Source organism: Seriola lalandi, unplaced genomic scaffold (assembly GCF_002814215.2).
Source record: "Seriola lalandi dorsalis isolate HSWRI2012SDOR001 ecotype SW California unplaced genomic scaffold, Sedor1 jcf7180002053896, whole genome shotgun sequence".
Classification (NCBI taxonomy): Eukaryota; Metazoa; Chordata; class Actinopteri; order Carangiformes; family Carangidae; genus Seriola; species Seriola lalandi.
Genome location: NW_019524449.1, coordinates 247,683 through 263,318, shown reverse-complemented (window position 1 = coordinate 263,318; position 15,636 = coordinate 247,683). Strand labels below are relative to the sequence as shown.

Genomic DNA, 15,636 nt, shown 5'->3' with positions numbered 1-15,636 from the left:
TACTAAAATTAAAAAAAAAAAAAGCGAGGCGGTCTGCTCTCAGGCTTCCAGATCCCCGCACGTCCATTGGCTGAAACCATAGGTGTGCCGGGAGGTGTGTTCGCCGTGTCACCGTCCGTCGCTACGTTATTTCCTGCTGAGAATGAGCGGAGGTTTGACACCGCGCAGCGAGGCGACGCTCAAGTTTACAGCGGAGCAGATCGAGACCTCGCGCTCTCTCTCTCTCTCTCTCTCTCCCCCCCTCCCTCTCTGTCTGTGTGTCTGTACGCGTTTATGTGTATGAGTGTGTTTGCGCGTCGGAGGATCCCGGGACCCAAACAGCTGATTCAGACAGGCGTCCATCCCGGTAACAGCCTCTGGAAATGCTTCGGATACTTGTCTCTGAGGTAATGAACGAGCTTTATTTCCAAACCAGCCCATTGTGTAATGTGATTATAAACTTTAGGAGGATTTCCACCCGGCTGCCTGTTGTCTGCTGGAATTTCAACAAACTTGTATTGTTAACCAGCGCAAACATGAGGCTTTCTACACTGTCACATACTGTAGCTGCTGACTTGTTCTTAATGTTGGGCAATTTCTGTGACTGTCTTACTGTAAGTTGCGAGTGAGCCCACTTAAGCTTAATGACTAATACTTGTCATTGTCACCACTCACACCCACACAGTGTCATTCTGATCAGAGGAATATGTTTTTCTTCAGCATGTTTCCATCTCTTTGCCTGTGTAACATCAGTGTAGCAGAGGAAATAGCGTCAGATCACTGAACATGACATTAATTACGTAATTGCACAACTTGTTTCCGTCAGAATGTGGAAGCTGGTTGCAGGGTTTCCTTTGTACCTGATTGCGGTTTGTCTGTGTTGTACATGGATGATCTTGTTGCCAAAGGAGCAGAGATCTTGGAAAAGGTCACAACAGCTGATCCTGAATCAGCACAGAGCACTGACGCATAGGAGACAGACCTACTCTTCCCTTAACTCATACTCTGCCTACATCTACTCTGCTTAGTGTTGGACCTGAAATAGGAAGAGCGCCTGTTGGTGTCAATCTGACCTGAAGTAGCCTACAATATTTTGTGTTTTCATTTTGCACCGGTCTGGGGTCAGGTGTATCCTCACTGATTTGGTTAAGTACAACTAACGTCCCTCAATATTTCCTCTTCCGCTGTGACCTAAAGATAGAGCCCTCTGTCTGGGATTATAGTTCCTCTGGGACTTTCAACACAATGTCCTTTTGAGGTTAGGTGGAGACATTGGCTGGGCCTGGGTCATCTATGAAAGAGGAAGTAAAGTCATATCAAGCCCAGTTAAGAGTCAGTTGTTGACCCAGTTGAAATATATCAACACAGACCCAGTGAGGCCAGATTATATGGATGAAATAGGCTCAAGTTACAGATCAGCTGGCGTCAGTTTCGACTGATTATGTTCTTGATTAATCTGTTAATATATATTGGTCAATAACAGTGGAAAAAAATCGAAAAGTCAATTTTTCTGCTTTGTCCAACCCCCCCCCCCCCCTCAATTTACCATTAACATAGGACCACGGAAAAGCAAGTCCTTTGTCACATTTGACCACATGGAACCACCGAATGTTTTGGCATTTCTGCTTGAAAGTTACATCAACTAATCAGTGCATACGGCTAATCATTACTGCACTAGATTCTTTCACGCCAGACTGCAGTTCTGGACACAACGACATTCAGATCAATACTGTAAGATCACGTAAACCAGATCTGGGGATAGTGAGGCCTGTGTTGTGATGGGATCCTTACGTATTTTGGATTACAGCTCGGGCACAGTGTAAATTCATTGTCAGGTAAAGAGGAACGATAAAATGAAAGCAGACATATAGGTAAATGATGCCATATGAGCTTCATAACAGCTACAGTGCTGCATTCTTAAACGGTGTCGTTTTTAGGACAAGATCTCAGGCATGTTTAAGAGACATCCTCGGCCGTAGCTGCAGGGCGAAACATGGGTTCAGGGCGTGACTAAAAGTTTGTGAACCCACTGAACTCAGGTTTAAATGCTGTTTATTGTGTTGCAAGGAGCAACAGATTTACTCAATCTACCCTTTGATGGAGAAATCTTCTCAAACTGCCAGGGGGGGGGCATCAGTTTGTCAGAGGGCAGATGTTGTGCGTCAAAGCAACTCGACAGACCAGTTAGTCAGCAGCCGCCTCTACTGCGCGCACCGTCGGTCCCAACATCTCTGCCTGTGCTTTGTCTGAGAAACCTTCAGTAAACAAGAACTGAAAGAAGCCACGCACTGTAAACACTCCATATGGCATGGCGCACAGTAGGATATAGCAGAACACACACACTCACATATTTCCCCCTTTACGCAACTTTGCTTTACTGTCAGGACCTGTCCTCTGAAATGCTGCAACACAAAGACTAGATAAACAGGACGCTTTGATCAATCACTGTCCTCACTGTGTTGACAGACTGCATGTTTTTTATCAGACTGATAAAGGCAGCACTTTACCTAATTATCATGTTCAATCATTAGCTTGAAAAGCACACTTAGAGGCTAAAAGGTCCACGGAAATGAAAGTTAAAGTTGCGCAACCTCTTGTTAGCTAATGCTTCTTCCATGCTCGGCTTACAGATGTATGCAGCTGTGTAAACTGGGATTTTTACATAGGGGCTCGTAGGAGCTCTGAGATTGGGCCCCACAGCCAAGTCTCTCTGTATTTTAGATCAGAGATGTGCTTGTGATTCCTGCTCAGATGATAACCTTTTTATGTTATAACACAGATAAAATTATATTGCAGTAATGTAGAAGCAAAAGGAACAATGTTTTAGGAGGATTGGACGGAGAGAATTCCCATCGCTTATAAATGCAGCTTCCTGTGTCCCTGTCTTTTACACCACATTTTTTTGCTCCTGAGCTACTTGTGCGTAGAAGCGTCACAGCCTGAATACGTTTTGTAAAGTTCTGACCTAATCAGTGTACGAGCCTGTACAGAGCGACAGCGGTGACGCCTGCCGCTGTGAGTTGCTGCGAGTTGGAGAGACAGGGTTATAGAACATGAGCGCTGGACATGGTGCTGTGTTGTTGTGCGATGGCTCAAACAGATGTCCTTTACCCCGCTGGGAGCAGCTGGGAGCTCCACCAAAACCCCCTCCCACACATACTTTAAGCCCAAACCAAACACCTTCACATTATGAACTGAGCAGCCTCTCCTCTGGCGTTAACAGCCTATAAGTTGTACCTGTCCCCGCTGCAGTGGAGTGGCTTTGTTCTCTCGTGACATGTCGGCTTCGTTCGTGTTTTACCCTGGAACACGATAAACCTGCAGCCAGATTCATTTGTAAAATCACATGCTTTCTCAGGGATGAATATCTGAGCTACCAGGTCACCAGGTGCTGCTGCTCTTGAAGAAAAAGGGGGTGAAATCTTTGAACATGTGCAAAATATATATATCAGTGTTGCCTACAAAGATCCTATATACCCAGAGATAATAATGAGATTGCTAACACAGTATAAATAAATGGTTACAGTATATTAAATATAAATCATTAAAATCATCCAAACTAAAATCTGGATCTCTTCTTCCAGTCTGGCGAGTGAGGGGTTTTTCCTCCTGGGTTCGGCTTGAGCTCCACCATGGCAGGGGACCTCTACAGCCCCCCATCCCCACTGGGGGACTCCCTTCTGGACAGTCCCCTGTGCGGAGACCTGATGGACGACCTTTGTGACATCTCCCAGTCTATAGGAGAAGACACGCTCAGATTTGATTTCCCAGAGTACCAGAGCACCTGCTCAGGGTCGGAGAGCTCCATTTCACTGGGTGAGTAGTCAGGTGACCTCAACTAAAACCCCTTCATCTTCACAAGCGAATTAATGAATTAATATTTAGGGGCTCAGCTGCAAATAAAGCAGTGAAGAAAGCAGCAGTGATGATGCCAAATATGAAGCGCCCTCAGTGAACGCTCACTAATTATCTTGCAAATGAACCAGAAGCTGCTTTATAAAATTGTACCGAACACGCCAGATCTTTATCTCAGAACGGGTAATGTTGATCATTACGACAGTGACCCTCTGACCTTTTGGCTCCAGTGTCATGTATGATTATTCACTAAAGAGGCTAATGTATAGCACTGCGTGTCTGATAACACAAGATGAGACATCTCCTCCACGATCCTGTCTGCACATTCCCGAGCAGCAAATGACCCACGTCTTCGATCATTTTAGGGAGACAAATCATCCAAAATGCTTTAGGTCTGCAGCAGACACTTAACTAATCTACTCAGGTAGACAAAAGGAGAGGCCTGTTTGTCAGGACTTCGTAAATGTTGTGTAATACACTGGCTGATTAACTGTCCTGTCGAGAAGATCAACATCACCCTCATTTCTGTGTTGATCATGAAGATAGATCCAGCAACCGGTTAGCGTGACCTAGCATGGAGACAGTAAGCGGGGAACTGGATAGCCTGGCCCAGTCCATCCTCTAAAGATAAAATGATTAGCGAAGCCAATGCTAAGCAAAGTTAACCAACTGTTGGTTGTACCTTTCCCAAAATGTGAAACTGTTCCTTTAAGTGTTGTCAGTTTGTTCTTGTTTGAGATGCACCTTAATTCCACATTTCTCAGGAATACGTGTAACATTTTTCCCACAATTGTTCTCAATTTGGAAAAGATCTTTGTTCAAAGCGTGGCCCAGTGAAATCGCTCACTGTTTCCTCTCTGCTGTAGACACCTTGACCCCAGCCTCCAGTCCGTTGTCGGGGGTGTGTGGCACTGCAGCAGGCCCCGAGGAGGGCCTTCATCTGGAGTGCCGGGTGTGTTCAGACAAGGCTTCAGGCTTCCACTACGGGGTGCACGCGTGTGAGGGCTGCAAGGTGAGAGATGCGGACACAGTGCAGCCAGCTAGAGTACGTACGGTATGCATGTACTGACATACTGTACGTATCAAATTGAGAGAGAGCATGCAAAGATATAAATATAAACATAAAGACAGATTCAATCCCATGCGACCTGGTGCTCACTTGTGTTTTTGTTTTTTTTTTACCTCTGATCCAGTTGCACAGCCACATGTAGAAGCACCAAAAACTAACATTTGTCTTTGCAGCACAACACGAACACAGACATGCGCATGCATGCACACGCTCACGCGCACACACCAAAACACATAGAAAACATGCAGCATGCAGCAGCGCCTGACCTACAGGCCAGTGGAAAGTTTTGGAGACACGCAAATTGGGTCATGTGAGGTGGAGGACATGATGGCCTTGGTTGACTTGTCACCTCTCCCCTGCTTGGCACAGTGCCCAACTGAGTGACGTTGGCACACACGCACACACGCTTGTACACACATGGAGCTGGAGCTGGTACAGAGCTTATACTACAATACCTTTTTACACACTTTTTTGGATTCAATGATAAAAGTCAGTTTTTTGCATTGATTTTCAAAAGGTGAAGCCCTCAGGCCTGAATCAATTTAGCTCTACATGAGTGATCATGACTGATCAGTGATCAGTGTGTGTATGTGTGTGTGTGTGTGTGTGTGTGTGTGTGTGTGTGTGTCAAAACCATGAAGGGTCATCACTGCATTGTTTGTCTTGTCATGTGAGCTTGTCGTGGTCTCAAACCTCTCTAGGTTGTTGCTGCTGCTAATCTTTGTTTGCTATTTTTGTTTGACTTTCTAACTTATGACCTTGCTTCACCTCTGTCAGCCACAACTCCCACCTTAAAATACTGTAATAACCACAGCTTCTTAATGATCAAGCAATCCAGAGTGTCTTTTAAGTTAGACAGAGTTGTTTCACTTGCTACTGCTGTTCTCCTCTGTGTCTTTTACCTCCATAATCACTCCTTTTCCCCAGCTGGTGAGAATGTCAGCATTTTTACTTGGCACTGTGCCTTCAATTTCAGTAGAATCTATAGGAGTCAAGAGAGATGAACGCAGGCAGGAGGCTAACATTTCACAATTTTCATACCTCAATCCAAGTTTTACAGAGCGTCCTGTCAATTACACAATGCCGACTGTGTGCAAACCTGACCGACTCCCTGCGGGTCCCCGGTTTATGACCCACATCTCGCCTATCACAATCACCACAAATAATGCTCATCTCGCCGTCTCAGCGGTCGCCGCCTGGCTTGGCACGCGGCCTGTCATTGTGTCAGACTGCTGCTATTCTAAAGTAGGAACATGATGAAGCTGAGCTGTCGGACGCCGTGCGCACATGTGAGAGACGCATTTTGACAGCAGCCTGTTCCTAAATCCCCTGACTGATGATGCTGCGCCATCACGGAAAAAATCTGGCTTGTGATATGTAGCAGTCACATTTCACGGTTTCCATGCTAGACAGGCTCTGCGTATCATTTTCAACACCTCGCTTCAAAGAGGGGAGCGCTCAGCAGTGGGAATGTGAATGGAATGTGCTGTGATTCTGTGGTGTGAGGGCTTAAAGTCTGTGGTGGCGATGACGGTATGAAATATGTGTTGGGCATTCAGAGCAGCAGGACAGTCAGTCAGAAAGAAGCCTTCAGTTTTAGAAAGTTAAAACCACAAAGGTAAAACGTACCTGCTCAGTAGGTGCACCTCAGAGATGCCTAGATATATATATATAAAAAAAGATGTTTGCCCTAAAGGAAAACGTTGCACAATACATCTCCCTGCTTACGTCTTTACTCTCGTTACTCACCTCTCACGGCTATATATCACAGCAAAGAACTGGCCTCTGGTTGTGCCTGTACACCCATACACACATGCATGCTGTAAACACACATCTGCTCTTTCCTCCAGCTATGTTGTTTTGTAATGCATTTTGATGACTATCATATGGCACTAAACTATATGCCCGGACCTTCGCATTTCTCCCTTCAACATTATCATGAAGATTACACCCAGATCTCCCCACAAAACAACCCCTTCCTTTAAATGACACAAAAGTGATGCGTGACACATAATAACACTTAATAACAATGTGTCGTAACTGCTCTTCAACATAAAGGCAGCCAAGGCCAAAATTGTAAGATGATGGCTGATGTATTGCACAACCATGTGGCGCCAGATATATAGCCGGAAAATAAGGGTTGAGGAATGTCCTGACTGAAATATCACTGATGCACAAAGGTGTGTGTGTGTGTGTGTGTGTGTGTGTGTGTGTGTGTGTGTGTGTGTGTGTGTGTGTGTGGGAGCATATACGTCAAAGGATCATATGTTTTGGCACATGTGCGACATCTGGTAGCGTGTGTTGGCCTGCTTGCCTTTCATCTCAGTGTGTGTTGGAGGCAGGCAGGATGTCTTGTCCAATCGGGGGTTCTTCTTCGGGAAAGGTCAGGGTCTGCTGCGCTGTCTACCTTGAAGCATATCTCTATTTAAATATAGACGTGATCCAACGATACAGTCCAATCCAAAGTGTAATACAACACCAGTCCTACCAGGGCTTAAAAATGTACAGGACACATGCACAGTATTATGGGGTGCTGCAGATATAAGTGTCTGATATATAGTGTTTAACATTCTCTTCAGAATTATACCGCAGCTGTATTGAGGGATGATGACCTTTGTCTGTGATTTCACAGACAAATAGTGAATGCTCCTTCAAGAGTCCATAGCGGAAAAATGTTAATCCTGAACTTCCTGGTCTTTAGAAGTTGTTCACACATTTCTAACAATTATAAAGCACAGTAAAGAACGGAAACATGTCCTTTTAAAGGCATGTCTGTATGACAATTTGGCCATGACTGAAGGTGATCAGGGAACTGAGTCTAGTCCTGATCGCCTGAGGTTGCAGACAGGGCAAGCAAAAAGAGGAAGGACTGTGATAACATAATGTGAGAAATGCATCTGTTAAGCAAGCAGTTTCTTGCAGACTTGGATACTGCAATACATGATGTAAGTAGGGGATATACACATTTGTATCCTTGGAGCTCCAGCGAAGTTCAAGAAAATAATGAAAATGACCATATTTTCTTAATAATAATATTAGTAATAATAAATAAACTTGCAAACAAGTATAAGAGGGTCTAACACCCCGTGCAATTCAGTTTACATCAGTGCACTGTGAAGTAAGTCATTTTCAAGCTACAGAGAGTGAGCTACAGTGTGTTGCTCTCTCTCAACCAGGGTTTCTTCAGGAGGACCATCAGGTTGAAGCTGGAGTACGATAAGTGTGAACGCAACTGCAAAATCCAAAAGAAGAATCGCAACAAATGCCAGTTCTGCCGATTCCACAAGTGCCTCTCTGTGGGCATGTCCCACAACGGTAATGCAAAGTAGTTTGAAGCTAAACTCTGTAACTTTGAATGAATCTGTGAAGTGTACATTAGCTATCACTGTGATCTTAACAATTAATGTAATTGTAATGTCCATTGAACCAATTGTATAGCAATGAAAGAACTTGAAAAGTAAGCATTATGAAAGCAGTTATGTAAAACTCTGCTCGCAAACATCCTCAGACGACACCGTGGCACGTGTTCTTTACAACAACAACAGACATGTCCTTCTGTGATTTGGCTCCAGTTCAATGTGCTTTACATTGACTGGGCTTTTATAGAACAATGTCCTGCTGGAGCCGGCTTGACATTGAGAAACCACAGGCCCGTATACAGAGCGGTGACAAATTAAAGGAAAAACCAACATTAAGTGTCTCTGAACTCTGCTGGAGGGATTAACGGCGTTCTCAACAAAAGATGATGGTGGTGGAGAGCACTGTCTCACATCTCGGTCCAAAATCTCCCATAGGTGTTCATGAAGACCATAGTATATGATTCACATGATTTTCATACTCATACATTCAGTGACCCCTCGTGCCCTCTTGATGGAGGCATTAGCATCCTGGAAGAGAGAATTCCCATCAGGATAGAAATGTTTCATCATAGGATGAAGGTGATCACTCAGAATACCTTTGTATTGATTTACTGTGAGCCCTCCCTCTAAGGGGACAAGTGGACAAGCAAAATGCCAGCAAAATGCCCCCCCACCCCCCTTGCCCCCGCAGCTTAACAGAGCCACCGGATCCCCTCACTATAGGGGTCAAGCATTCAGGCCTCTCCTGTTCTCTTGGTGTACACCACACATGTACTCGCTGACTTGTGGAGTCTGATAACGCATTGACAGTCACCCGAGTGAGAGTTGCTCTTCTGTTTTTCCTTACATACGCATGAGCATCACGTGTCATCAAATGTTCCACCCTATTTACTGACGTCTTTCCCGTAGATCTAAATGCAGATGTCCCTTTAGTCACTGTTCCTATTGAAACACTGGCAAGTTGAGCGTCTTTGTGACTGAAGCTCCTGCCGTCCGTGCCCCAACAATGATCCGTCATTCAAAGTCACTTAGATCTTCCTCTTGCAACTCTTGATGTAAAATCAAAATCAGCTGAGCCTGCTCAGTATTTTCATACATGCCACAGAGCATGATGGGATGTTAATTGCTTAATGTGTGGCAGCATCTGCATTTGTTATGCTTCTCCACTCATTTATTCAGGTTTTTTCCTTTAATTTGCCACCCGTCTGTGGCTCCACATCTGGGCTGTCATCTGTGCTGACTGCCGAAGGGTCATTGGGTTTGTTACAATGGCCTCCCACTGCAGACAAGAACAGTGTCAGAAACCTGAGAGGGAGACGGCATGTTGTCCTCAGAGGAGACAAAAGAGAACAGAACACACCAGACCTGTTGTGGGTGAATGTGAATGCATGTTTGCTGCAGGAATATATGTCTGATATCTCTGTCTGTAGTTTCTTTGTGCATTAAGATAAGTCTTCTAGTGGTTGCTGATAATGAATGCCTTTATGCACCAGCCATCCGGTTTGGTCGGATGCCCCAGGCGGAGAAGCTGAAGCTAAAGGCTGAAAGCAAGATGGTGGAGAAAGAAGTGGAAAGCCCCATGCTGGCCAGCCACAAGACTCTGGTCAAGCAGATCCACGAGGCTTACATGAAGAACTTCAGCATGAACAAGGCGAAATCAAGGCTCATACTCACTGGAAAAACCAGCAAGCCGGTGAAGTAGAAAAAAAAAGAATAAAAATTTTAGGATACTCCTTATTCTGCACCTCTACTCCGTCTTCTGTGTCACCTACCAGCATCCTCTCCTCTGTCTTTCCCAGCAGCCTTTCATCATTCACGACATGGAGACCTTCCAGCTAGCGGAGAAGACGCTGGCGGTCCATATGGTAAACAGTGACTCTCTGGAGCACGAGAGCGGCCTTCAAGCTGGGGATGTGGTTCCAGGTGTGGGGTGTGGGGAGCTCCAGCAGATGGAGGCCGAAGCGAGGCTCTTCCACTGCTGCCAGAGCACCTCGGTGGAGACGGTCACGGAGCTGACGGAGTTCGCTAAGGCGGTGCCGGGTTTCCAGAGCCTGGATCTGAATGATCAGGTGGGTTTAGGGAGATGTATCTTCCTGTCATTCCATGTGAGAAGGTGCAGAAGGTTTGCTTTTATTTTGATTGAAATGTGATGACTTGATTTCCTTCCTTTTTTCCCCTCCTCACGCTAAGGTGACTCTGTTAAAGTACGGTGTTTACGAAGCCCTCTTCACCCTCTTGGCCTCCTGCATGAACAAAGATGGCCTCCTCGTGGCCCGTGGTGGAGGCTTCATCACCCGTGAATTCCTCAAAAGCCTCCGGCGTCCATTTAGTGACATGATGGAGCCAAAGTTCCAGTTTGCCACACGCTTCAACTCTCTGGAGCTGGATGACAGTGACCTGGCTCTTTTTGTGGCTGCCATTATCTGCTGTGGAGGTAACTGACACTGTGTGGAGGAATATCAGATGATAGGAATTGAAAAAAAAAACAAAAACAACTTAAAAGTGCACAAAGAGTGAATCCTCCCTCTTCATCGTCTTTGTCCCTCTCAGACCGTCCAGGCCTGGTGGATGTACCGCTAGTGGAGCAGCTGCAGGAAGGCATCGTTCAGGCACTACGGCTCCACCTGCTGGCCAACCACCCTGACGACACCTTCCTCTTTCCCAGACTTTTGCAGAAACTGGCCGACCTCCGGGAGCTCGTCACCGAGCATGCTCAGTTGGTGCAGGAAATCAAGACAACAGAGGACACGTCGCTGCACCCTCTCCTGCAAGAGATATATAGGGACATGTACTGAGACGCTATCACATGGTCATGAGCAGGGACATGTATTAAAATGTTAATGTTAGCCAGGTATACCCAAAACTAGGTATACATACAGTATACAACATTAACTGATACTATCATGCATATCATTGTACTGTAAGTAGCTTATTGTGCACTGCTGTGACCATGTGACTCTAAATCATTCTACTGGAACGATACAAAAGTGAAATTCTTTTTAAGGGGAATGGCAGCTGTGGCAGGGGACCTGACTGCTGCTATGAAAGGGGACACAGTGGGGAACAAACTTTTTGAACTCGCACCATAGATGGCTAGAGATGTGTTCCTTTTAAATGCATCGATTTGAACTAAAAGCACCACTTTGCCATTGATTGGGTCCTGGATGCCAGCTTTTACCCTCCGGACACAAGTACAGGACAAAAGCTACTTAGGGAGTAGGCTATGAAAATATGCATGGGTGAACACATATTAAAGATACCCCGACATGACTGCCACAGTCATGCCTGCACTGATGCTAAATGCTAATTGTGCCTGTGAACAATAAAGTGAATGTTTTTAACATTTTAAATCTTTGATACAACTGCAGTGTTGGCTGTGCAAAAGGAGCTTAAAAGTCATATTCCTAATATATTTGGATATTTAGTATGATGTGTTAATTCAAAGATCGTTTGAATGAGGTTAATATCACTGTCATGTTATTTTGTTGTGTACTAGTGCCTTAAATTTCCTTGGACCATCGTGAGATTAGTGGTTGAAGAAAGGCCTTTATCAGTTTTGTAATGTTTCATCAGCTGACCTCATATTTCCTTTATTCTGACCACACCTTATACATTCAACACATAACAAAAACAGAACAAAATACTTTTATAAGCCATGATTTAGATATATCACTATTTAATGTTGGACCAGGGAATGTTTTCAGATAGTATTAAATCAACTATCATTTGAAAATATTGTGATTTCATGGGTTATGTATTTATCTCCTACTGCTAAAACCAGGACAACATGATAGCTCTCATTCATAGATCAGTGTTACCTGTAAAAAATGTTTTGTAGAAATTCTTAAGGGCATTTTTGTTTTTTCAAGAAAAAGCAATGTTGGCCAGTATTGAATATTTTGACCACAAACATAATAATCTGTTAAGCTGGTTTGTGTTTTATTTTGTAAATATGACAAGAATGTGGTGACCACAGTGAAAGGGACGGATCTGCAGACAGTAACGCAGTACTCCAAAAGATCGTAATGCCTTGTTTCTTAGATTTCAACCCTCCCTGTGTCGTACTGAAACATTGTTTCTTGTCATAATGAAACTGTTTATATATTTTGATTGTGTACAGTACAGTGTACAATAAGAAAATGCATTTGCTGTTTTAATAAAATGAGTTATTTGGTAGCTCAGAATAAACTATTATATTTTACTGACTTTTATTTGTAATGCACTGACTTATTTACCTGCCTATTGAAGATAATATTATCCGTTCCTCTGATTCCGACCCCAATTAGTTAATTGCCTTTTCTTTTTCTTTTTTTTTTTTACAGCAGACATTTTGAATTGTCATAGCAGGAAAAGCACAGGTGGAACTAATAATGTAAATGATAGCTTTGTCCCAGCAAGCCCTTAATGTTATTAATTACACCTGTGCTTTTTTCTTTATGACATGTTAGACTTTCTGCTGTAAAAACGTATTAATTTAGGATTATTTTTACTATGGAAATCTCTGGTTCACTTTCATATACTTTTATATACAAAACGGGCCTATCCACATACATTGCTTGAGCATCATAAAATATATATATATATATATATATATATATATATATATATATATGTATATATAAACTGCCTCCACTGTGGAATATTGGTCAAATGTTCAGAGTTTTATTTTTCATTTGTCAATAAATTTTTTTTTTTTTAAATCAAACAACAAAACCACTTATAACTAAATAATTATCATCTATTTTATTTTTTATACGTGTACTACAATATGTTCTACACAATGTACGGCTCTACTCCCCCACGCCATTAGGTGGCGGTAAAGCTTCATGAAACAACATGGCTGAACGGAGATAGACTCGATTTGAAAACCAGGAACAAACTTTTTTTTGTGCTCTCAAGCTCTGAACGATGGAGCTAACTATTAGTGAAACCCCTCAAAAAACATTTAGTTGCCAGTTGTGTGGTTTAACTAGCCCTTATACTTACTACGGCCAGAAACCACCAAACACGAGAGCTATTGTGTAAGTGAAAATTAAGCAAAAACTGTCCTACCGCTGCGGAGCTAGCTTAGCGAAAGCTAATGTTGCTGCTACGTGACTGTATGTGATGTTACGTCTAACGTTAAATACACGGCGAAAATAGCCCTCCAGCGATTCTTAGGGTGCATTTAAACAATTTCTGCTTTGAATCTCACTCCTGTCTTTTTTCTGGGAATCACAGGGAACTAAATTAAGTTAAAATTTAGCTTATGTCTGGCTGTCTGCTCTCCATCAGGCTGCTAGAGGAGTGTTTTGTGACCAAGGATCCCTTCAGTCCGGACAAGGAGAAGTTTCTTGTTTTGGGGTCTAGCTGCAGCCTGTGCAACCTGTGTGTCTGTGTCGGATCGGTAAGTTGTGTTAAAATTGAAATGCTACGGTATGTTTATACCACAGACTAAATATGTAATTAATAGCTGGATGTTGACATGCTCCTCGAGGGAGAAGGACATCAGTTCTGATAAAACCGTGAACCCGTTACATGTAGCAGAGCGAGAGATTATTTATCGTGTGTGAGTGTGTGCCTTTTAAGATACAGTATGAAAAAAACAAAAACATCGACATCAGTTATAATTGCATGTTAACTGTCTTTGAATATAAAGCGTGTTGCTGCTGTAGTTTTCCACTTGACATGAGTTGACCTTGTAGATCACTGTTGAAAAACATGTCTGTGCTTTTGATGTTTTCCTCTGATGTGGCATATGTATGTGCTGAGTGAACTTTGAGACTGATGCCCTTGAAATCAATTAATCTAGTTTAACAAATAGATAGGAAATTAAAACATCTTCCTACATTAGAATAAGTGTGACTAGTCATATCTGGTGCTTATGTGAACTTCCAGCATTGATGGTGAACTATGCTCTCTCTTCTCTCAGGACTGCAGTCTTTTCTACACCAAGAGGTTCTGCATGCAGTGTGTGAACAAGCACTTGCACCAGTTCCCCCATCAGATTCAGTCTGAACTGGCCAAGAAGAAGCAGAGCTCCAAGGCTGCTGTCTCATGACATTGTGCAAGATGTCCATAACCTGCTCAGGTGCCTAGGAAAAATATCTGAAATCGCTGTTTTCATTAATTGTTTTTATCAGCACTTTTGATTAAATCCATACTAAGCCAAACTATAAATACACAGTGCCGAATAAAAAAACATCCTCTACTTAATTGGCATCGCTCTAGGTTATTATTATTTTGGTGGGAAAATTAACACACATCCATTAGAAAAATTTTTGTTTATGCTTGTGGCCAGTACATTAGCCCGCTGCATTAGCTACCCAGGTTTTATTTGTTTAATGTAGGGTTTTATAGAAGCGAACAGCAGGTGTGACTAGTGTTGCCAGACCCCTGTTGCATTGTGTCTGCAGGCTCAGAATTAAAAACGATTTCCAGTTTAAAACCTCATTGTCATGTACTGCATGTGGATAGTTGCCCTGCAGTTCATCTAAAATTTCTGTTGATGTCCAACTTTTTAGAGGCATGACAACCTTTTTAAAAAAATGTGCACATTGCAACAAAAAAGATTTGTCAAATACAGATGAACAGTATTGAGAATTAGTGCTACAATATATTCAGTTATTTCCACAAGGGTCAGTTCAGCTCAGTTCAGCAACTATTCCAGGCTTCAACAATATTACAAGTATGAATGTATGGCTCAAAAGAGAAATATGGAAGTAATAGCATTTCCAAAGACCAGTTGCTAGGCAGACCAGATTCATGTTTCCATTGCTGTTGAAATGGAAAGAAATTAATACACTTCTTACAGTTTTTCTTTACACTTGATGAATTATGCCTGTCGCGCAATTTTTTTAATGCTCCTTTTTATGAGAGAACTCATTTTTATTACTTTTCAGCGTCATATGGTATTAGTAACATTTATTACACATCCTCTCTAATGATAGACATATGTGTGTTGACAGTGACACATCCTTTGCAAGAGTGCATTACTGCTGTCCCTTTGATTCCTTTGTTCATGGTCAAAGGGTGAACTGTTGACTTCTGTGGAGTCAAAAAATATTTTTCTGTTATCTAAAAACCTTAAAAAAAAACAAAGTGTCTTTTCTCTGTTGTTTTGTGAGTGTTTAATCGTGGATCATAATTAATGTGTAACTAACGTGTGTAACTAATGTTCATTTTACTGTCAGAATCTGCCACAGTTGTATCATCCCACTCAGTGACATTTAGGGGTAAGAAACTCTTACTCCCATTTTGTCATTTTATAAATACACACTTGGTGTCAAACCTAGCTTCCCAGCTAATAATGATCAAAATGACACTGTAGGGACATGCTAATAAAACATCAGTGGTGTTTTGGGCATTAGTTCCTGGTGGAGAAATCACAACCTT

General features: G+C 42.9%; 2 protein-coding genes across 3 annotated transcripts; both read left to right on the top strand.

Moving 5' to 3' along the window:
• The first annotated feature begins 157 nt into the window (after positions 1-157).
• pparaa (peroxisome proliferator-activated receptor alpha a) lies at positions 158-12,468 on the top strand. 2 transcript variants are annotated; one of them, XM_023402033.2, is made up of 8 exons: positions 158-386; positions 3,564-3,795; positions 4,701-4,846; positions 8,080-8,218; positions 9,756-9,955; positions 10,062-10,331; positions 10,453-10,696; positions 10,813-12,468. In XM_023402033.2, the coding sequence occupies exons 2-8, from the start codon at positions 3,612-3,614 to the stop codon at positions 11,055-11,057; spliced, it is 1,428 nt and encodes a 475-aa protein (XP_023257801.1). In that variant the 5' UTR covers positions 158-386; positions 3,564-3,611; the 3' UTR covers positions 11,058-12,468. The 2 variants fall into 2 exon arrangements, with proteins under 2 accessions (XP_023257801.1, XP_023257802.1); XM_023402034.2 differs by having other exon boundaries at positions 160-386; positions 10,065-10,331.
• A 629-nt stretch (positions 12,469-13,097) lies between these two features.
• Positions 13,098-15,352, top strand: cdpf1 (cysteine rich DPF motif domain containing 1). Its single transcript, XM_023402037.2, has 3 exons — positions 13,098-13,283; positions 13,537-13,648; positions 14,174-15,352. The coding sequence occupies exons 1-3, from the start codon at positions 13,171-13,173 to the stop codon at positions 14,300-14,302; spliced, it is 354 nt and encodes a 117-aa protein (XP_023257805.1). The 5' UTR covers positions 13,098-13,170; the 3' UTR covers positions 14,303-15,352.
• The last annotated feature ends 284 nt before the right edge of the window (positions 15,353-15,636 follow it).

Bases quoted from the DNA above. Each gene is read 5' to 3' on its own strand.
- pparaa (XM_023402033.2), top strand. From the start codon at position 3,612: ATGGCAGGGGACCTCTACAGCCCCCCATCCCCACTGGGGGACTCCCTT. The intron at 8,219-9,755 runs GTAATGCAAAGT...TTTATGCACCAG, and splicing joins TGTGGGCATGTCCCACAACG to CCATCCGGTTTGGTCGGATG. The intron at 10,697-10,812 runs GTAACTGACACT...TGTCCCTCTCAG, and splicing joins TGCCATTATCTGCTGTGGAG to ACCGTCCAGGCCTGGTGGAT.
- cdpf1 (XM_023402037.2), top strand. From the start codon at position 13,171: ATGGAGCTAACTATTAGTGAAACCCCTCAAAAAACATTTAGTTGCCAG. The intron at 13,284-13,536 runs GTAAGTGAAAAT...GCTCTCCATCAG, and splicing joins CCAAACACGAGAGCTATTGT to GCTGCTAGAGGAGTGTTTTG. The intron at 13,649-14,173 runs GTAAGTTGTGTT...CTCTTCTCTCAG, and splicing joins TGTGTGTCTGTGTCGGATCG to GACTGCAGTCTTTTCTACAC.